This window comes from Calonectris borealis, chromosome 4 (genome assembly GCF_964195595.1).
Source record: "Calonectris borealis chromosome 4, bCalBor7.hap1.2, whole genome shotgun sequence".
Lineage (NCBI taxonomy): Eukaryota > Metazoa > Chordata > Aves > Procellariiformes > Procellariidae > Calonectris > Calonectris borealis.
The window spans coordinates 27,462,650-27,483,155 of record NC_134315.1 but is presented as its reverse complement, the minus strand read 5'-3'; the positions used below and the strand labels follow the sequence as shown (position 1 = coordinate 27,483,155).

The following is a 20,506-nucleotide window of genomic DNA, read 5'->3' as shown; positions in this document are numbered from 1 at the left end:
GCTATCGGGAAGAAATTAATTAATTAATTCTGTTAGAATGATTAAGTTACACTTTTTAGGCAGAAGCAGTATCTAGGCGTTCAAAAGCATATATATCACACAAGGCAGAAAAGGTACTGAAGCTTTCAAAGTATTTCTACGTGTACTGGAGGAAATCACACTCACTGGGGTGAAATAACTGGAAAGAAGTAACTATATACTATGTCAAGTCAACCAAGGCTAAGAAAATAAAGAAAAATTGGCAATAAATAAAGGAATGTCCCTCATATGTGGTCAACTAACTAGGAGGTATAACTGCTTCTGGACCATAGCGTCAATATTTTAATTTTTTTTCAGACACACGGACATGGTGCAGGTAAGAGAAAAGAAAAAGACATACCCTGCGCTCAAACATACTCCTGATGTCTGTACTTTAAAATAATACACCATAAATACGCATAACAGACTAGAACACTCAATCATTTAAATTCACATGCAATCCTTAAAACAGCCACTTACTCACTACTGTAACTAAAAATGGCAACAAAAGTCAGCAGGTATGGAACTAGACACCTTCGAAAGCAAGGCAACATTTGGATGGCTTTCTTTGGAGCAATTTAATCACAGAACAGTAGATAAAAACACCCATTGGTAATGTTCAAGAAGCCAGAAGTACCAGTGAACTTTTTTAATAGCCTAATTATTTATTAGGAAAAATACTTAGAAAAGCAATTACTAAAGGTAAGGACACAGGTAGAGAGGTAAAAAAGTTACCTTCCAACACAAAAAAGATCTGCTGTATCATTAATAACCTGAAAACCGCTTTTTTGGTAATGCTTTGAAGATAACACATCTTGCACGAGAGATTTATCTCAAGGAATGAGAAAAGTACACACATATAACAACTTTTTCTATGTCCCTCCTACTACAACCACCTTACCTTTGGGATTTTACATACAAATAAGAAAAAAACCAATGTAATTCAATATCATCCTCTTAAAACAGTCATAACAAAAATTGAGCCTTTCCTGAAAGGGAGCCAAGGAAAAGAAAACTGCACTACTGGTATCTTTTGCAGCTGCTTATATCAAATATTCCTTTCAAGTAGGACTGCATAGGAATAAAACTAGATGGGTTTTAGAGGCAAAAGAAAGGCACACAAGGAAACTTTAGAGAAAGGGTGGTGGGGATCACAAATTAAATCCTAAAACTAGGCAGTATTCATGCAGAAATATGTCTGTCAATCTACAGGTTGAAGGATCCAGCCTCAAAGGCTATGTAATTACATTATAGAATCAAATTAAAAATGAATGTAACGTGGTTTCTAATACACTGAAACTTTTAAATGCAGTTTATATAAAGGAACGTTAATCTCAGCTATCAACAAGTAATACGTTCTGAATTTTGCACAACTAAACTACAATGTGAGTAGTGCCAGAACAGAAAGGAACCACGTATATAAGTATATCATTAGTCTAAATCGAGGATGGCCACCTTCCACATGCTCAGGGGCTCTTTTATTCCCAGCCACACCTCAAAGTAAAATCAATACAGCCATATTTCTATGTGGCTAATCCAGTTAGACCCAACACCCACCTTCTTCCCCAACAGCAGGCACAAGTCTCTGCCACCCCTTGAAGTGATCTCCTGAGCACCCAGTGCTCCTGAGAGCCCACGGGCTGTCAGCATGTCCTCTGTGGTCTTCCTCGCTTATAACAGATTATGGCCAACTTTTACTCTGCCTTTAAAGTCAACATGAAACAGTTCCCTAGATAGTCCCGCAATGAATGTTAATCTGCAGACTGTGGTATTTTGGGGAAAGAGAAAATGAGACAAAATATACAAGTACATTTTTCTTTCCAAAAAGCTATCTTTTTGTGGTGGCGGCTTCTAACGCATACATTCCAGTCTTTCTAAAGCTAGCACCACAACTGGAAGATGACATATAAACAAGAAGATATTCTTCCTCTAAAAATATACTCTGCCTCTTGAATACTGCCCACTTCCAAAAAAAAAGACTGGAAGGTCTTAAGGTGACTACACCGAGAGTTCAGATTTCAGAGGGACTCTCTGAGTTTAGTAGGTTAGAAGAGTTCAAATTACAAAAATAATTGCTATCTAAATCACACAGTCATAAAATCAAGGTGCAAAAAGCAGCACTGAAAGATTTTTTTCTCCATTTGACATACTCACCAAACCTGCAATGGGGGTCGGTAGTCTATTGATCTTTTTTACCAATCCCGGCTTTATTGCATTCAGCAACCTGTTACAAGAAAGGAGTATTTATGAGTGATAAGGCACAAAATCCAAATTTTCAAACACTTGTCCCCAGCACATAAGGATTTCAGTACGGCTGGAAAGGAAGATTTTCCCCTTTCTCCCCTCCTGAAAACATGTGTGTGTACCCAAAGACCCGTCATTTAAATGAAGAAAAACTACGAGGAAAAATATCCACAGCACAGTATCACAATAATATTTCTTTTATACCCTAAATGTATCTAGATTACATCAGTCTTCACAGGCTGTGGGTGAATTTTGTTATGTTAGTCTGCCTCCATTGCCTAGAGGCAAGTCATGCCTAGAAGGGCCTGAGAGCAGAAACCCAGAAGGCATCTGGGTATCGCCACAGCTTGGGAAGAACAGTCCAGCAGTTTCTGCACTACAGGAAAGTGAGAAAGGACATATGCTTTATGGGTGGCCCGTCTATTTTTCTGCATCCATACTTGAAATTAAATGCCATCCTTGCATATGTTGTGGAGAACAGAGGTCCCCATAAAACGTAAATGTGAGAAGACAAATAAAAAGGAAGTCCAAAAAAACCCATCTCATGAAAACATTATTAGGCCAGTGATACCACAGTTGAACACTGTTCAGTGTCCAAAGATTAGCAACCCCCCAAAGTTCCCCACCACCCATGAACACGCTATGAGAAGTGCTGACATGGCTCATTGTTAGAATATTCCAAAAAACGACCAAGCCTCTAAAAGTGGGGAATTTTAATTATAAAATCCTGTTGCAACAAACACTGTTTCTTTACCACCCTTGCCCCAAGAAAAAACCCTTATGCCTTTTATCCAAAGGAATAAAATTCAACCAGTCCCATCCATTGGGAAGAAAATCATCAGGTCAAGACACTCACTTCAAATTCAAGATCTTTGAAGAGAAACAAAGACATCTATGATAATGTAAAACTCTCTAAAATTAGAATACCCACTATGGAAGAGAGGAATCTCACTTTGTGCTGACACTGTCTCCATTCAAGAACTGACTCTTCTAGCAGCCTGCTGTGGTGGTAAAAATATTAATATATAAGATTTGAGAAGTCTGGCTAAGAAGTTTATCCTAACTAAAAGAACATTCCTTTAAACTAAAAACTAAGTCTGTGATTGTTTCCAACTGCCCACTTCTGAGCTAAGCATAACATGCGATGTGCCACTCCGATAGGCTCCTCCAAGAGCCATCTCTCCATATCGTCACGTTATTTACTGTTTGATTCCTTCTTAGGACTGTGGCAGTTAGCAACCTCATTAAGGAGTCCATCCCTCCCAGGGGTTTGTTAACATTGTTAACACTGAAATGATTGTTTTTCCTCACCTCTTTCTTTTTTCCCTTGAAACAGTATATAGGTTGGGTCTCTGCAATCACTTGGAGAGAACAAGCGAGTAGAGGGGGAGATGCTATTTTAAATGTTCCCTATGACCATAGTTAATAAAGCTTCTGTCCGACCTGTCCTAAATTGTACTTGCGTTATTACACACTTGGAGTCCCCACATCTCCAGCACCACCATAATCACGAGTGGCAACAAACCGAATGTGAATGACATTTTTGGGAGTTGGGGGTATTTTCTTGATCTTCTTGCAGTTAAAAACTCTGTAACCCAAGCTCATATAGATTGCTGTGTTATTCCTGCCTTCTGCTTAAGGCAGAATCTAACACTAACTAACATGTCCTAAAAACAAATAATGAAAGAATATACTTTTCTATACAAACAATTCACTTCCCCCGCCAGATGCACAGAATAGCAAGAAAAGAACCACACATCTCACTTCCTATAATCATCATTTTATTTACAGATGACAAACAAGCATTACTTGTTTTTCCCCCAAAAGGCACAAGCCTTTCAGACTTGCACAGCAGCAACCCTATAAACTATTATTTTCCATTTAGCTGCTGCACCAGGCCACTTAAGATTTTTTTTTTGTCAGAGCACTTCTTTCCAAATACTCTAGCTCTGTTGTGACTTCCATCTTCAATCTGCCTATTCTGTCTCTGGAAAAAAAAGGATTTATCAGCTAAAGCATCCCATTTTCTTTATTACTCAAACATGAATACATTAGGCACCACAACCAATATTGCAGGTGCAGATCAAAAGCTGTAGATAGTAATAGAAAGTAAAACAAAGAGATCTTAATGGAAACCTCAAATGCCAAAGCCCCTTCTAAATAAATCTTCAAAGTGGCTTGTACAGGCTTCCCTGTGAAATATGGGAGAAGGATAAAATGAGAGGAAGGAAAAGAGTAGGGGATAAACAACAGTTTATATCACCGTTTGGAGTCTGAAGAGGGAGGAAATGGGATGGGGCAAGATGGAAAAGCCTGAGGAAGAAAGGTCTCTATTATTAAAATGTTTACCTCCTGTTGGAAACATCTCTAAACAGTCTGGCACCAAAACCCCCAGAACTTGCTCACTGCAGAACGTGCCAAAGGGAGATTTCTTCCAGAGCTGACTGGCTGCTTCTGAATTATAGCCTCATCTAGAGCAACAGTCCAGATGCCAAAATATCAAGTGGCTTAAGCTTGCTTGGCCACCAACCTGGCTGAAAAGCCGTACTGTTTATGCAGTGTCTCAATAGTCACCTTCAGTCACACAGTTACTATCTGCTCCTGCTTCTGGAAAAAGCCACTGAATACACCTCTTCCCAAATAGGGAATACACGCAAACTAAATTTCCTGTGCCTATTTAGACTCATACAGAGCATCTGTCTTGATATGTAAAGTTTTATCAGCTCCAGCAGGTTTCTGCTGAAATACGGGGCAAACAAAAACCCTAACCATTTTGCCCCGGGGCTCAAGGCCCATGGCCACGGCCCAGGGGAAAGAGTCTGCAGGGGAAAAAGCACTTCCTAACCCACGCCCTCCCTTGGCAGCCCCCTACAACTGCAGTCCCACGCTTTCTTGCCCTGCCGACCCCAATCGAAAGACTTGGCTGCCCTGGGCCTCACGTCCCCAGCCACGTCTCAGGTTAAAGAGTTGCAAGGAAGAAAACTTGCAGCTCACACCTTCCTCTGGCAGCCCCACTGCATCTGCAGCTCTAGCCTTTGTCCCTCCCCCAATCCTAACCCTAACCCTAATCCTAACCTTTGGCTCGTTCTGAGGTGAAGACACTCAGACATGACCCCAGTGACCAAGTTCACAGAGGAGAAAACATTTGCAGCCTAAACCTTCCTCCAGTCCCGCCACTCTGGCCCCATTTCCAGCCCCACTACAGTTATAGCTCTGGGCTTTGTCACTCTCCCAGCCCTAAACCTGACCGTAACAGTGTGTGTTGACCTGTTAATAAACGTTTGTTGTTATTTTTCTGTACCACTCAAAAAAAAGGTTTTGTAAAAAAACCCCACCGGTTTTGTAAAAAAACCCCATTCGGAAGCCTTGGCAAGCAGTACGTGGCAAGAGTACTGTCCCGCCTACTGCACTGCCAACAGCAGAAAAGTCAGACGTCAGGCAGTCGTCAACATGACCATAGCCAGAAGCAGCTTTTTTCCTGCACTTAGCGGCACAGCAAGTCTAGATACCTGCACTGTAGGCATCTATGGACAGGGGAACGATTCCAGCATCTGTTGTCCAACCTCACGGTTATCTCTGAAAATTTTGTATGGCATCACATTACTCCCCCCCCAAAAAAGACAAAACAACTTCACATTCTTCTGGAATCACAATTTCGGTAACTTAAAAAAGCATCAAAAATCCTGCTGAATGGATTGTTCTAGGACATTAAATTAAATATATTTGTATTGCAGCAATCCCCGAGAAAGGGATGGAAAACACAGTAGCAGGACAAGTGTTACGGGAGCAATGTAGAACCCATTAGCTTCTACATTAGCTGAAACACACACACGTTGTTCAGTGCTGTATTTTCACATTTATTTCCACTACAAAAGATAACCATATCATCTTCGTACCAAGTCACAGAGGGCAGGCAATCAACGTAAGCCTTGCTACGACATACATTTAAGGCCCTATCCCCAGAGCATGTTAGACAAGTTACTTCTATCACCCATTCTTGCAGGCACTTGCTCAAAAACCACACCTAGTTGATGGCACATTAAGATCCTCTGCCTCCGACATGTGATCTGTCTGGCCAGTTCAGCAATACTGATCAGTCTAAGGAAGGCACTAAGGTCCCTACTGGCAGGTTCGGACAAAGGGTTGAAGCCTAACAGGTCCTGAGTTGCACCGAGACTTTGAACGATCACTCGCTTCTCTGAGTACCTCCCAGCTCCTGCTGACTGTGTCTGATACTAACTCTTTCCTCCAAGGAATCAGTCCTTTCTCTTGTGCAGTAAAAATCATCAGGGCTCAAGTATATTCATCCTCGTGAGGGCATCGAGGGCAGACACACTGCTCGCTCCCAGTGTAAATGTCAGACCCCAGTCTTGCCCCAAACTACCACCAGTTGCAAGTCCAGGTTTTCCCAAGCACAAATTTAGTTCATGTTTTTGTACAGCTGTGTTCTTCAAACATAGAAAATCCTCAAGTGGATGTGCATCTTCTAAAGAACAAAGCAAAATCTTATATCAATGTGTACCACAGTGATATACCATACCATACCAGTGATTCTGCTATGTCAAGGTTGGTGAGCTACTGTATAGATGGTCAGAGAGTGGAAGTGTCAAAGTTGGAACAGAAGTGTTGTTTTTGTTGAGGTTTTTTTTGTTTGTTTGGAATTTTTGTGGGTTTGGTTTTGTTTTGTTTTGTTTTTAAGGTATTGGTACTATTTTTCATACTCCTGCATCTAGGAAAACAGATGTCAATGGGACAAGTCCAACTAAGCAGTCCTGAGAGATAACAGAACAGGATTATTTTAAATCATCCATTATTTTCTCCTTTTTTCTTCCCCTCCAGTAAGATACTGCTCATTTAAGGTCTGACACCACACGGTGAGGGAATAGCAGTTGTACTATTTCAACTACTATAGTACTGTTTTCAAAAGGAAAATGTAGGTACATTCCCAAAGCTTGACCTTTTTGGTAGCTAGGGTTTGGTGACCAGCAAACGTTTTTGAGATGACTGGTAAAACAAGTGTAGGGAGGACTTTTTAGAACTTTAGGTTTCAGCCAACTTGTTTCTCAAAGAAATCGTTCTGGAGTATTAACAGCTACTTATGCAAGAAGTTAAATGACATGGGGAGGAAAAAAGAAAGAACAGAAATATAAAGACTGTAACATTTCTCCTATTGAGGCTTTCTGGTACCTGGTATGACCAGTGTTTCTCTGACATGACCAGAAGGAAGCTATGATAATGAAATCTCAAGGAACTTTCTAACAGTGAAAGAAGCAAAGACGTGACAAAAAAAAATACAGATAAAATAGTTCTTAAAAGAAATCAAACAAAGTACGATGAAGGCAAAAAACCCCAACAATCTCGCCAAACACCCAAAAGACTATAACCCAAAACAGGATAAAACCAAGCTTCTTCAGGCTCCATCCACAAAACTTGAGTCTCTATACACACACCTGACCTATCCACCAGACCCTCCAGGCTCTCAGCTGGGATTTCTGCCCACCACCTCTGGCGTTTATGCACCTGTCCTGAGTCAGGACAATCCTCTGTTCTTCACTTCTCAAAGTCCTCCTGGCACTTTCAATCCGACATCCACATACCCGGCCTCCCTTTCCCCTGCACCAGGTGCTGGCTTGGACTCTTCCGTAGTTAGCTGTTAGATGAAGCACGCTAAGACAGTGCATAGAAGCTAAAACCTTAGAGCTACCTTACCTTGTGGAAACGACAGGGCACAATGGAAGTGGAAAACTGCTCCATCCTCACTCTTATAGGGAGAAGCTAGGTCATTTCCTTCCCCCGATAAAAACCAGCTCTGATAGGTATGGGAAGAATCAATTGCTCTCTTTGGTGCTGTCCCCAAGGCTTGGCATTCCAGGAGATAAGGTATCTCCACAGCAGGACGGACAAGCTGAAATCAGTACTAGCCACTGTGTGACTAACCTATTAGACCTTCCTGGGGTTGTTTATCACCAGTTAAGAATTTGAAAAACTTCTGCCAGGAAGAGAAGGCGTTTCAGGCAACAGCTGATAAAAGATCTAATGAAAAGCACCAAGACAACTGCCCATGAAATTCTTGCAAGAAAGCGTCAGTTAAGAAAATATTCAGAGGACGGCTGCCGAAACCCAGCCTCTAAAAAGACCTTGTTTCGAAGAGGAAATGGAGGAGAAACACTTTCAGAGAATAAGCTTCAGAAATGGAAAAAAAGAAAGGTTGAAGTGATGTGTGTTCACAGGTCAATCCAGGCTGGAGGGATAGGTATCCAACAGAGCTCTCCGCTCAAATAACAGATCACATTCCTAAAACGAAAAGGTGACTAATGACCTGATGTTAAAGTAAAAGGGCATTTCATATTTGAGAGTTCAGGAAATTCTATCCACAGTAAACCTTCACGGACACATTTCTCTTTTTAAGTTAAGTTTTACAGATTTACATTCTAACAAGCAGCACTTGATAATTATTAGCCAAGACAGCTGCAGTATCCACATATTTTAAACTCATGCTCTAGTGGCAGCTCCAAAATGCCCCCAAATAGTTGAAAAGGAGAGGAAAAATCCACTATTATTCTTAAAGATGAAAAAATCACATTGAAACAGCAGACAATGAAAAGTCAAAATATTTTGTTGCAAAGGAAGTGATAAAGAATTTTCAAAATATAGAGATGTTCTTGAGGTCACAAAAATATTTTTGGGAAAACATTCTTCAGTGATTGCTAATGATGCCCCTGACATTATTTATTTAGGATCAGATGAACAAGGTGCTTTTTTAACAAACAGGACAGAACTGACTTTGTCCTATAAAGGGCTCACAGTCCAGTCTGATAAGTAAAAGATGAATGAAGAACTATGCAAATGTGTAGGATTGAGAAAACAAGTATGCCAAACACAGGATAGCACGGGTCTTGCTCTGCCAAAGACTTAAAATATGAACAAGACAGAGACCTTGCAAAACAGCTCAAGAAAGGCAACAGGGAGATTGTGTAAATGCCTTCACAAGCTATTTGTACAGAACCTACCACCACAGTGACTGACATGAAGAGCGTCCCATGCACCTACAGATTTACAATTCACACATCGTTTTACACTGAGTAGCAATGGCCATGGATAATTGCCCAAAGTACGTAGCCAATATAATTTCTTAAACATGCGCTCTTGGAAAGCTGAAACCTCTCACAGGATTACCTTGCTTTGCACTTGAGCAACACTCCGTTTGAATGGGTCAGTGTTCCACAGTCCCTTGCCCGGTCAATTACCGAGCTCCACTGAAAAAACCCTACTATTTAGTCTGCTGAGATGCCTTTTTTGTTTTTTAACATAGATATAAAGACAGGCCATTCTGGGTGTACTCAAGCATGCCCCTCAATGGTTATTCTCCTCTTCTCTCGCGCACAGCTAAGCATTATGGTTTACGTTACCTTTGACCCCTCACCTAAACTGTACTAATAAATAGCTCTTCATTATAACACGGCAATAAAACTTAAAGATTAAAAACTCTGTATTCATATAAAACTGTTTCAAATGTCCTCACATGAACCTAAATCTTAATGCTTAATGAGCCTTGGGGCCCGTCTCTCTAAACTGGAGACATGCCAAATCCATGATGCTGATAATGTTTTGGCTTTACGACGCAGAGCCTGAAAACCGCAGGAGAACACCAATCCCTTCTCACCTCAAGGCATGGGTCACATTCAAAACTTCAAGTATGCCTATGAAACTCAAATACCTTCTTAGTTTCCAGGAATAGGAAATTCAAGCAAAAGCCTAATTAAGTGTAAAGGCTGGGCATCCACCAACTTCTCCAGTGAGGTATCTGGCAAGACAAGAGTCTCTGCACTGTACATTACACAGCCAAGTGCTGAACTGATGCCAGGCCTATACCACTGACAGGCAAGTAGAATAACATATCTGCAAAATCCTACAATCTACAAAGATGACTGAGTATTTGTTTTCCTCTACCAGGTCTCCATAAGTGGCATGGCAATTTTACATAAGTGACATAAACTTGCAAGAAGAACTTAATTTTCTAACAGTCAAACAACTGAAACACCATATATACAGGGAAAGCTGTTCTCCATACCTAATGGTACCACTGACTCAGAAGACAAAGTTTTACTATTCCATAGCATTACACTTGCACTGATCTGGCACACATCCAGCCCTTGCTGAAAACCGCATTCACGTCAGCCCAAAGCTTGGTCGGATGCACTATAACCATGATGCAAGCCCAAAGAAACTCTGCTCTCTGAGAAAAAGCAGCTCATTCATCACCAGTGACATGAAGAACAGAAGCTAAGGAGATTTCTTGTTTGTAGAAGAAAATTATTCTCATGACAGAGTAAATGATAAATTCCATTAAATAATTCTTGATCACAATCACTTTCAGCTCACTCAGATTTATAGCCAAACTTCACTTTTTCTTTAAATACTATTAAAATAATCTATGTGCATGACTAACTTTTCACTTTTTTTTTATTTACAAGTAAAGCCTAAAAACTTCCTTGTACTTTTTAAGAGCGTATGTTCCTAACATGCGCAGCTGAAGGGAACTGCCTTGTCCTACATGAGAAAAAGTGTAAACGTTTCTCCTTAATTCACTGTACATAACCAATTTTACCAAGATTACTTAAAAGCAATAAAATACCTTCGTCTCTGCTCTTTCAAAAAATAAGAAAAAAGTTACAGAGTCAAAGAATCCTGGTTTCAAACAATAAGCATAGTTTCTGCACATCTTACTAAGCTACATAACACCACATGCTAATATATAAAATAAGCACCTCTAAGAAACAAAGAAAAGTTTGGGATAATGCTTATAAGTTGGCATCCAGAATTGTATAGGCAAGTGACATCCATATTTAACCACATACGGTTTTTCCTCTTTCACCATGACTTCTCAAGGTATGCAGTTAAATATTCGTTAGAACTTTCATGCTTGAGAAAAATCAAAGATTTATTATGCCTGCATTTACTGCTATAAACTGAATCACATACATACTTAAAACAGACACGCAGCTAAACTGTTCTACATACAGAACCCAAGGTCTTACACACAATCACGATGCTGTTGGACTCCACTGCAGAGCCAAATCATTTCTGCTGATATCTAAATCTGGATTTGGTTTGAGTTTGCTGTTTAAGATCCTTTGCCCAGGATCAATGTCCCAGCTGTTGTTGTTACTCTTCTTTATGGTTTGGTCCTATTCCTGACATTAGACTCTCATTACTGGTAATACAAACTTTCAGGGTGGCTGGACTCCTTGTACTGCTTGACTCCAGAGAAAGCTTAAGAGAAAAATATGATCCCAATTGCATGTCAGAAATGCTCACAGATATATTGGATATATATCACCCTTGGATAGTCATATCAAAGCAAGTAAATAACTCGGATTTTCCAAGTCTCACATCCCCACGGAGACCTATCTAACTGCTGAATGCCCAACGTGAAAGAAGGAATCCTGCAGCAGCCGAGCTGGGCAGGGGGAGGTGGACAGCAAAGAGCATAGAAAGGAACTGCTCACCTTAAAAACACACTTGCAAGAATATTAGAGCAGTAACAACTGGGCAAGGTTGCAGGAAGACATATGCATTTTTGTCTTCATGTAGTAATTTTTAAACTTATTAATAGCAATTTTTGCATGGTTAGAAATAAAAGCGACTTCAACTTCCTTATCTGCTGTTTCAGAAAAGCAATATAACTATGCAAATCAGTGGGGCAAGCAGATGGAGACAACATATACTTTTTCTTTTGCAATCAACCGTCATTCAAATGTCTGAATCCATACAATAGCACTGCAACAACCAGATCTAATTTATTCCTGATGAATCCCCTAGCTTCTTATGATATCTGGGTCAAACTTACATGTTAAAGCTCTGTAACAATAAAAAAAAAGAACATGTGCTGGAGAGGAAATTGGGGATTTCTAGTGATATTTCCTGCTACTGGTGTTGTATTCCTGCCTCATATAGCTTTCCACCATGTCCCCAGGAGGGCACATTTGCCCACCCATGCAGAAATGTAGCCAGGAAACTCCTCTGTCTTTGCATATGAGAATTTAATACACAAAGCAAGAACAGAGCAAGAATTGCCTTCGCCTAGCTATGATGTCCCTTGCGGAAATCACCATCTGCACTGATGTCAGACAGCTATGCTAAAAAGCCATGAACTCATTTCAGACAAACAGAAGTTGTAGTCACTGGCTTCTCAGCACAGCTGGGTGCACGAGTAGAGCCGGCACTGTCAGGGCAACCGCACAAGTGGGCTTTCAAATATCCAGAAAGAAGGAAGGGCTTGTGTTACTCTCATCTCAGCTTGCCGCTTTATGGCATCCTGCATTGTTTAAGTATGCTCCTCAGCTCCCGAGTTGAGCATGGCAAGCTATGGAAGTGTCGTAGTGAGGCCAGACCTAGATGCCGGCCGCAGCATAAACGCACCAGAGGCAGGCATGAGGCTTGCGGGTGCCTGTGGCCAGCACACGCGTGCAGTGCTGCTCTGCTAGTCAGGCTAGTGGTCCGCCACACGTCCCTCCCAAGAGTCCAAGCTTTTGGCATCGCACAATTGTATTAGTTTTCATTTACTGAAATACGTGGATAGTTGCTCGGCGTGAATGAATCGTTCATAACTGGTGTAGTGATGTCTGCCTGAGTTTGCAGGATGTGTAGGCCACAGACATCGGGATCAGCTGGAGGGAGGCCTGGCACTACTGTGCCTAAAGCTCCCACAATCCTGCTCTAGACATAGACAAGATTTCCCCGATGCCATTTTGCACATGGCTTGTCTGACTGTTTGGGGAATGGACTCTGGCATGGTGGCTACCCCCCATCCCCTCCCTTCTACAAAACACCTGCAAAGTCAGAGGGTAGCTTGAGACGTGTTTGGGAGACTCGGGGCATACTGGCTGTGTCCCTCATTCCTGACATCAGTTTCCAGTCCTCTAGCTGCTGGGATCCCTCAGGACCTGAGTTTGCTTTCAGGCCTCACCACAAAATACAACAGGCAAGGAAAACACTGAAACAGCCATGTGGAAGTAAGCACCGTTCCACGCTCACGTGGACATCACCCACACAAGTGTCCGGCTGTAAGTTGCCAGTTAATGACACTAGCAGTGAGTACTGTCCTGTGGAGATAAACTGAGGCAAGTTTAGCTTCTCCCTAAAATTTCAACAAATCAGATAAACCAGACCAAAGGCAATGAATTCTTCCATCTTCAGAAACCTAAGACAGCTATAATTTCTTTCTTGCCTTCGGTAGCTTATCAGAGACTTTGAGATCAGATTGTCATCTACTTGTTGAGGTCAGCTGTGATGAAAGCACAACAGATTGGAAAGAGGTTGAGAGAGAGCTTAAATACCGCTAGATTTTGTTCATGAGGTACCCAGGTAGGTCCCCGATAAACCAGAAAACTCCTGTCTACAGAGACAATATTGCCTGTGGCAGTTTCACTAGCACTTCACTGAGCAAGAGAGAAAAAATTAACTATCAGTACTTCACCTGCCAAAACTTGTACTTTTTGAAGATACATTAAGAGCTCTCAGTGTTACACCCCAAATTTCAACTGAGTTCTTTATTTTACAGTGGACTTGGAACCAGTGAGGAGCATGCTTTTATTGTTGGCATCTCAATTTGCTCATCATCAGAAAGTCAAACTTGAAGGCCAAATTGGTAGCTCTTTGGTTAATGCTCTGTAACCTGTAGAGTTTTATTCACTAGCCACAGCTGCCAGGCGCAGGATGCAATACAAACATCATGGCCTCTCAGATTTGAGGTTGAGGAGACAGATCCCTTCAGATTGATTTGCACTGATCCAAGGTGCAAACAAAGGTGGTAAACAAAGACAAACAATTTGCCCAACATCACAGAGCAATTTAGTAGTATAACCAAGTGGTGTCCCTTGACCTGCTTATTACTGGAGCTCAGTGTCTCTTAAGAAATACATATTTATGCGTTTCATTAGCAAAACATTAGTTAGTTAAGCTTTACATTTTAAAGATTTACAGCATTTAAATCAGACTACCTCTGCTTACTTGCAGATAAGATTACAATCTAATCTCAAAACACACATCCCTTATTTTTCATGCAACACAATTCAACCTTAACATTTAAAGAGCACTGTGAAATGATTCAGCACACAGTACTTCCCTTGAACACACAGAGGAGAGAGATTTTGTGCAAGAGGCAACCCTTAAATACAAAGAGGTAAACTACATGCTCCTTCCGAGTTACACAACTTTTGATCAACAATAACAACTACTTCCCTCTTCCCAAAGCCACTCCTCAGCAAAGACATGCAACTACAATCAAACCAGATCATATCATTTCCTTTATGGTTTTTTTCCCAACTTTAACAGCTAAAGTTCAAGCTGTCTGATTAATGACACCAGTGAGATATACAACAGTATTTACACAGGTAGGTTTCAAAGCTATCATAAGCTACCTAGAGCTGAGTTACAGGATATTAGCTCAACTCTACTGCTGGAAACAGTTTCCAAGTTCCAGTACCTTTCATAGCCTAAAACTCAACCAATAGCTGCAATGGTCCAGCTAAACATCTCAGGAGATCTCACTTATAAATTTCAATATGAATTCGGTTCTGCACAAGCTTCATCCTTCTGGTGTGCAAAGACAGCTTTTACCAACTTCAGTGACAACCCTGCATGCCCAGGGAAAGAAATCGCTCCACACAGGTGACTCAGATCCCAAACTCCTGACATCCTGCATGGGATTTTCAAAGAACTACGGGCTTTAGGGCACACTTCCAAATTGCTCTCAAAAGTCACCAGCCCACATCTAAGCCCACAACATGCTTTTGGAACACTCTGCCTAAATACTAGCTATTAAAACCAGAGAGAAACGTGCAAAAGCTAACTTGCGTCTCTTGTCCAAAAAATACAAAACACATCATTCAAATACACCTTTAGGTAAAATTCAGAGGATGCTTAACCTTTCCAGAAACTATAAAAGCAGCTGAGTATTGATGGTATTCAGATGCCTAACTCCTCTTGACAGTGCTCGGACCTGGAATTGGTCCAAAATGCCTCACTGTAGCAGAGACGTCCGCAGGCAGGTGTGGAACACCATTTGCCAATATGTGGTTAACATCTTTAAATAAAAGGAAACCAAAAAGCAAACATCATTTTTTCTTTACATAACTCAACTAAGGAGCTGGGGTGGAGTGAGGGAAGCACTTTGCAAAACCTGTTTTCTTTAAGCCACATTTCAATCCTCACCATAACAATAGCTTTGGCACTGAAATGATGCTGCAGTGAAATACCAGTGTGCACAATGTCAAAACTCGCAGAAGGAAACCAACAATTGGACATACTAGTTTAAAGTTCATTTCAGCTTTAGTCAGGATTGTATTCAAGGCTCAAAACTGTAAGTGTTACTTACTCACACAGAAGAATGCCGTTTTCTAATCCAGAACGAAAATCCTTCTCACCAAAACTTCGGCCTGTCACTTGCTGCAAAAGAGTAGGGGGAAACAGAAGAGTGACATCTATTAGGTGGTGTACTTTACAACAGCAATTCATAACCTTCTGTTAAAGCATCTGCTGCATAGGAAACATCTGAGCTTTACAGGCCTTGCCAAAGGACTAAGTTGTGTCCATCAACCAGCTTCCTCCTTCCCATTTCATCGAGCTATTTTAACACATAGAACAAAGTATTTGCTCTGGCCAGTGCAATTACAGATCATAACTGAGCTATTTTCTAGAAGCAAAAACCAAAAACTACAAACCAAAAACTGGAATGTAATCTTCAGAATATTTTTAAAGTTTTATTCTATCGCGTTTTGAATTTTAAAACTATTGTATTTAGACAAACTATATATTTTTACTGCTTTTTTTGCATCATGTTAAAAATCTTGTACCGGGCTTGAACTTTTGGCCTTTAACCTATCACCTTTATAGAGTAAGCACAGGCAATTGGAAGCACTCACATGAGTTATAGACCTTCAGACACATGCCACAATACTCCTGGTCATATTAAATTATATTTCACATCATGAAGTCAACTGTGAGCGTGAATACAAACTCGGTGGAAGCTAAGGTTTAGGCACCTACTCACAGTCTGCAGCCTGTCAGGGATGCTTGGACCAGGAGGTACATTCTGCATTATGAGCTCTTAAGGCAGCCTGTGCTGCTTAGGGATGGACCATCTAGGAACCGTCTAGGAATCCCAATCTCGCCTGAGGGTGCCGGATGCTACAAGCATGACTGAACCCCCATTTATGACTCACTACCATGTTGACAATGGCTTGCCATTCATCCTCAAATCATTCTCAACAGATGATGTGTTCAGTTAAAAGTAAAGAATACTTTTTATTACCACCAACAAATATATAAAAATAGTTGCTATGTTTAGAGAGTGCTGAACAGAAACAAAACAAAGCAAAAAAGCCTGCCTAGTTTTTAATTGTCCTCCAGGAGGTCTTCTCCTCACCCAGCCAAAACATTTACCGGATGCTTAGAGTTCTCATGGCTCACATCCAATCTTTCAGCAAGAACCTTGCTCTGGGCGTTGCTTCCACCACAGAGAATAGTGACTTGGGGACACATCTGTCCTTACGTCCCCATTTTCTCCTTGCTGTTCCATTCAGATACAAGACCCTTCGCCTCCCAGTTTCCTGTCATAAAGACAGCAATTTATAAAAACTGACAAGTTTGGCACTTTCCCACGGGATTAGCGAATGCACCGGCTTCACAAATGCTGGTTATAGCTATGCACAGTCTCAGGCAGAGAACAGCACTTTTCTTGAATTGAAGTGCAAATGCAAAGCCTAACACCTAATCCCCCACTTAATTATAAACATATTGGTTTTTTCAATGCGAAGGAACTTCTCGCAACAAACTGGTATGACAGTGTAGAAACTTTAACCCCCCATACTCTGAAAAGTGTATCATAAAGACATCAGTTGACAGTCATATTTTATGCAAATGCATAAAGTAGACCAGGGCAGTTCATACCTAAGGAGAAACCAGATGCAGTTTGCCAGTAGTAAATGACCTCTAATCATTTAAACTATCTCTAACCATAGTAAATCACCTTTAATCTCGATCTGCTGGGACAGAAGGAAATCATGACAATAAAACCATTAGCATTTGGGATGAACGATAGATGGAGTACATCAAAACTGACTTTTATTTCATCCATAGAATAACGTACAGTACAGAAAGGAGTAGGAAGAGCTATTTCATAACAGCCTGGCTTCTAGTGTTTTTTTCATCTATGCAGAAAAAAAAAAAGAAAAAAAGGAAAAAAAAGAAAAAAAGAGGGAAAAAAAAGAAAAAAAAAGAATCATCTTATTTCACTCCTCAACATCAAACATTCCAGCTTTGGAAGTCAATCTTTTTATGTGTTTGTTGAACACCCTCATTCAGCAGGAAGCAGTACTGAAACTGTTAACACAATTCAGGTAAAAATCTACCTGCCAAAAGCTGTCACCTCAGTATTGCTGTCAGTACTGCTGATGTAGGAAGGTTGCATACATAATTTCTGGCCGCACGAATAATATCATGAAATGCAAATGCACAGGTGGAACAACAATTCATCCAGCGAGAGGTACAACAAAAACTGACAGCAGGTGAGGAAAGACAGAGAAGGTCCAGGAACAGTGCACGTCTGTTTGAAAAGGAACTGGAAGTAAATGAGGCATGGAAAGGTTTATGCCTATTCTAGATGATCCAGCTGCAGAGGGGAAACATTAATCAGCTGCAAGTCTCCTGATTTAGCCAATTAAAATGTAAGAACAGCTCAACAGAGAAAGGCTAGAAACTAAAAATAAGCATGAAAATGACATTATAAATGACAAAGATAACCCAAAAGGGGCCTGAGAGGAGCAAGAAGCTGGGTCCACCTTTTCCAGAGGAAATTCGAGCTCAGTTTCTTGACGTATGTACACGCGTATGCATGTGCGTGCACACACACGTACACCCCGCTGTCTGCAGGAGGCCACTTTGGGCCATACCCTCAAGAACAACTCCAGCAGGCCCACAGGCCAGCCTCCTACGCATGTCCGAGATAACCTTTGCTCAGCGCACTGACTGTGGGAGGAGCGAGCATTTAAAGTAACTTCAAGCAAAAGGATTGGCACTCTCATATTTGCAAAGAGTCCTGCATAGCTAAGTGCATACTAAAGTTTGCCCAAACCTGTGTAAAAAGGAAAGCACCTGCATTAGCCATGGTATCACAAAACCCTCGCATGTGTCACAGGATCGTGTTCATGTTGTCATCCAAGCACGGGTCTGTGTCTACCTTCTTCCATCTCTGGAAAAAAGCCTCCAGTTTGACCGCTGGATGAAAGCCCCAGGTCAAAGGTACAGACCAGCACGCTTGAGCAATACAGGACGAAGCAGGACACATGGAAGAGTTCCCTATTCACTTCTGCAATGCCAGCACATTGTAATTCTCTGCAGTGCAGGGGTACAAAAGTTAGAACAAAGCACCTTAAAGGCAAAACACAAGCCCCATCCTGCTAATGATTACTAAAAAAAGCCTGCCACTTCTTTAATAAGTTCTATAAAGCTGAGAGGAAAAGAGATGCCTTTGCGTATCATATCGTAAATTCAAAAATAGAGAACAGAAGTGAAACACAATATAATTTATTGTTGTGCTTCATTTATGTGAGGAGGAGTTGTTTTTATTCATCATCTGGATGATATTTTCTTCTCTGTGAAAAGCTGCAAGCATTTTCAACCAGGGCAATTATTTGACTGCCGGACATGTTTCTCAGTTTCCCTGACACTTAACAACCCAGAAAACAAACGTAAAATTAATAATAAAAGTTTTTCCAAAAGGAATATTAGGAGACTAAACCACAGCACACTGACTCTCTATCACAAGCTTATGGCAACAACTTTAGTATGTATTTACACACAGTAACACTTCTTATATGCAGTATTGTTGCTGATTAGCTCCTTTGTTCTTTGCAGTTACGCATGCCACTAAATTTATGTCATCAAGGATGGCTGTCATCCAGCCACTACGCAGTGCCATATTACACAACTCTATTTTCACTAAGCTTCAGTTCACATTGTTTTCCTCGCGTTTTGTATTGCTGCTGGTGCTTCCTGAGATGGAGCTTGCAAAGCCTCTGGTGTCAAAACAGCTGAAGGGCATGAAAAAGTAAAGGTGACAAACTAGTGAGCAGATGCTGGCCTCAGGTGAAATTTATCTCAGCCAACAAGAGGTAAGTAGTTGTATAAACACTAAGTCATCAGGGACAACACTTTGAAAATAGTTAGCTTCATTTTCTGTGTGCACATCTGAAAATAGCATGTAAAGCAGTGAACAAAAATATAGACACAGCAGGGAGAGGTCTTTGTTACTCATTACACATTTTGGAGAGCTTGTGAAGCATGACAGCAATGAAAGAAAGATTTTCAGAAAGTTTGGTAGGCTGTTCATTTCTTTGTACATGGCTATGCTGCATTTCAATTTTGTACAACCACTATTTTCCCCTATATAATTTTCTACTTAAATAAAAAAGCCCACCCTGCTACTTAACTAGAAAATATACTGCTTTTACTTCAGGGAGAGGTGAAAGTAAGGCCTGAACTGTAATAATCACAGGTATGTAAATAAAAAGCATTGGATCATATAAGCAGCAGGGAACACAAACCACCAAAAGAAGCATGACAGTTTTTAGGGCATCAGGATTTGGTGCCTCCAGAGTAATGAATTCCTCCGTCCCCATTTCTGACACATCGTTTGAGCTAATAACATGAATATGCAAGTTAAATTCCTTTTTAATGTAGCATAGACAAGAGATTTCTGAACTAAACAACACTGACAAATTTAAAGCCAGCTTTACATTTGCAGACCAGAATTGTACCACATTGCTATGGCAGGGCAATAGGACTTGGAGACCCTTCACCAGCTCCTGGTTCTGCCATGTCCTGCACATGTGATGCTTTGCTCGGTCTGCAAAAGTGGACAGAACACATCGTCTAGGCATAAGCTCCCTCCCTCTTATTCCACAACAGAGGGATTTAAATTGCTAAAATTAGAGCCATATAAGCCAGTCCTAAAAGCTTTATTACAAATATTAGGAAGCTAGTTGATTTAGCACAGAGAAACTGGAAGACTGTATGAATGGAGCTTCCCAAGAGCAACAAACACTGGTCTAGGTGTACCTATCTTCCAGGAAAGCTAAATGATGGCAAGCATTCTGCACAAAGCTTTCCAAGGCATTACAGTATCAAGGTAATCAATAAAAGGGCAAATAATTTAAATATCTTTAGCGTGTATTTCTACTCT

At 40.9% G+C, this 20,506-nt stretch overlaps 1 protein-coding gene across 1 annotated transcript in view; it reads right to left on the bottom strand.

Annotated features, from left to right (window-relative positions):
* Positions 1 to 20,506, bottom strand: part of LIMCH1 (LIM and calponin homology domains 1) — a 186,315-nt gene that overhangs the window by 102,269 nt on the left and 63,540 nt on the right. Inside the window, exons 2-3 of the mRNA XM_075148972.1 lie at positions 15,641 to 15,711; positions 2,173 to 2,242 (exon numbers count right to left, since the gene is read on the bottom strand). Of these exons, the coding sequence (XP_075005073.1) occupies positions 2,173 to 2,242; positions 15,641 to 15,711 (141 nt within the window). The remainder of the gene's footprint in view (positions 1 to 2,172; positions 2,243 to 15,640; positions 15,712 to 20,506) is intronic.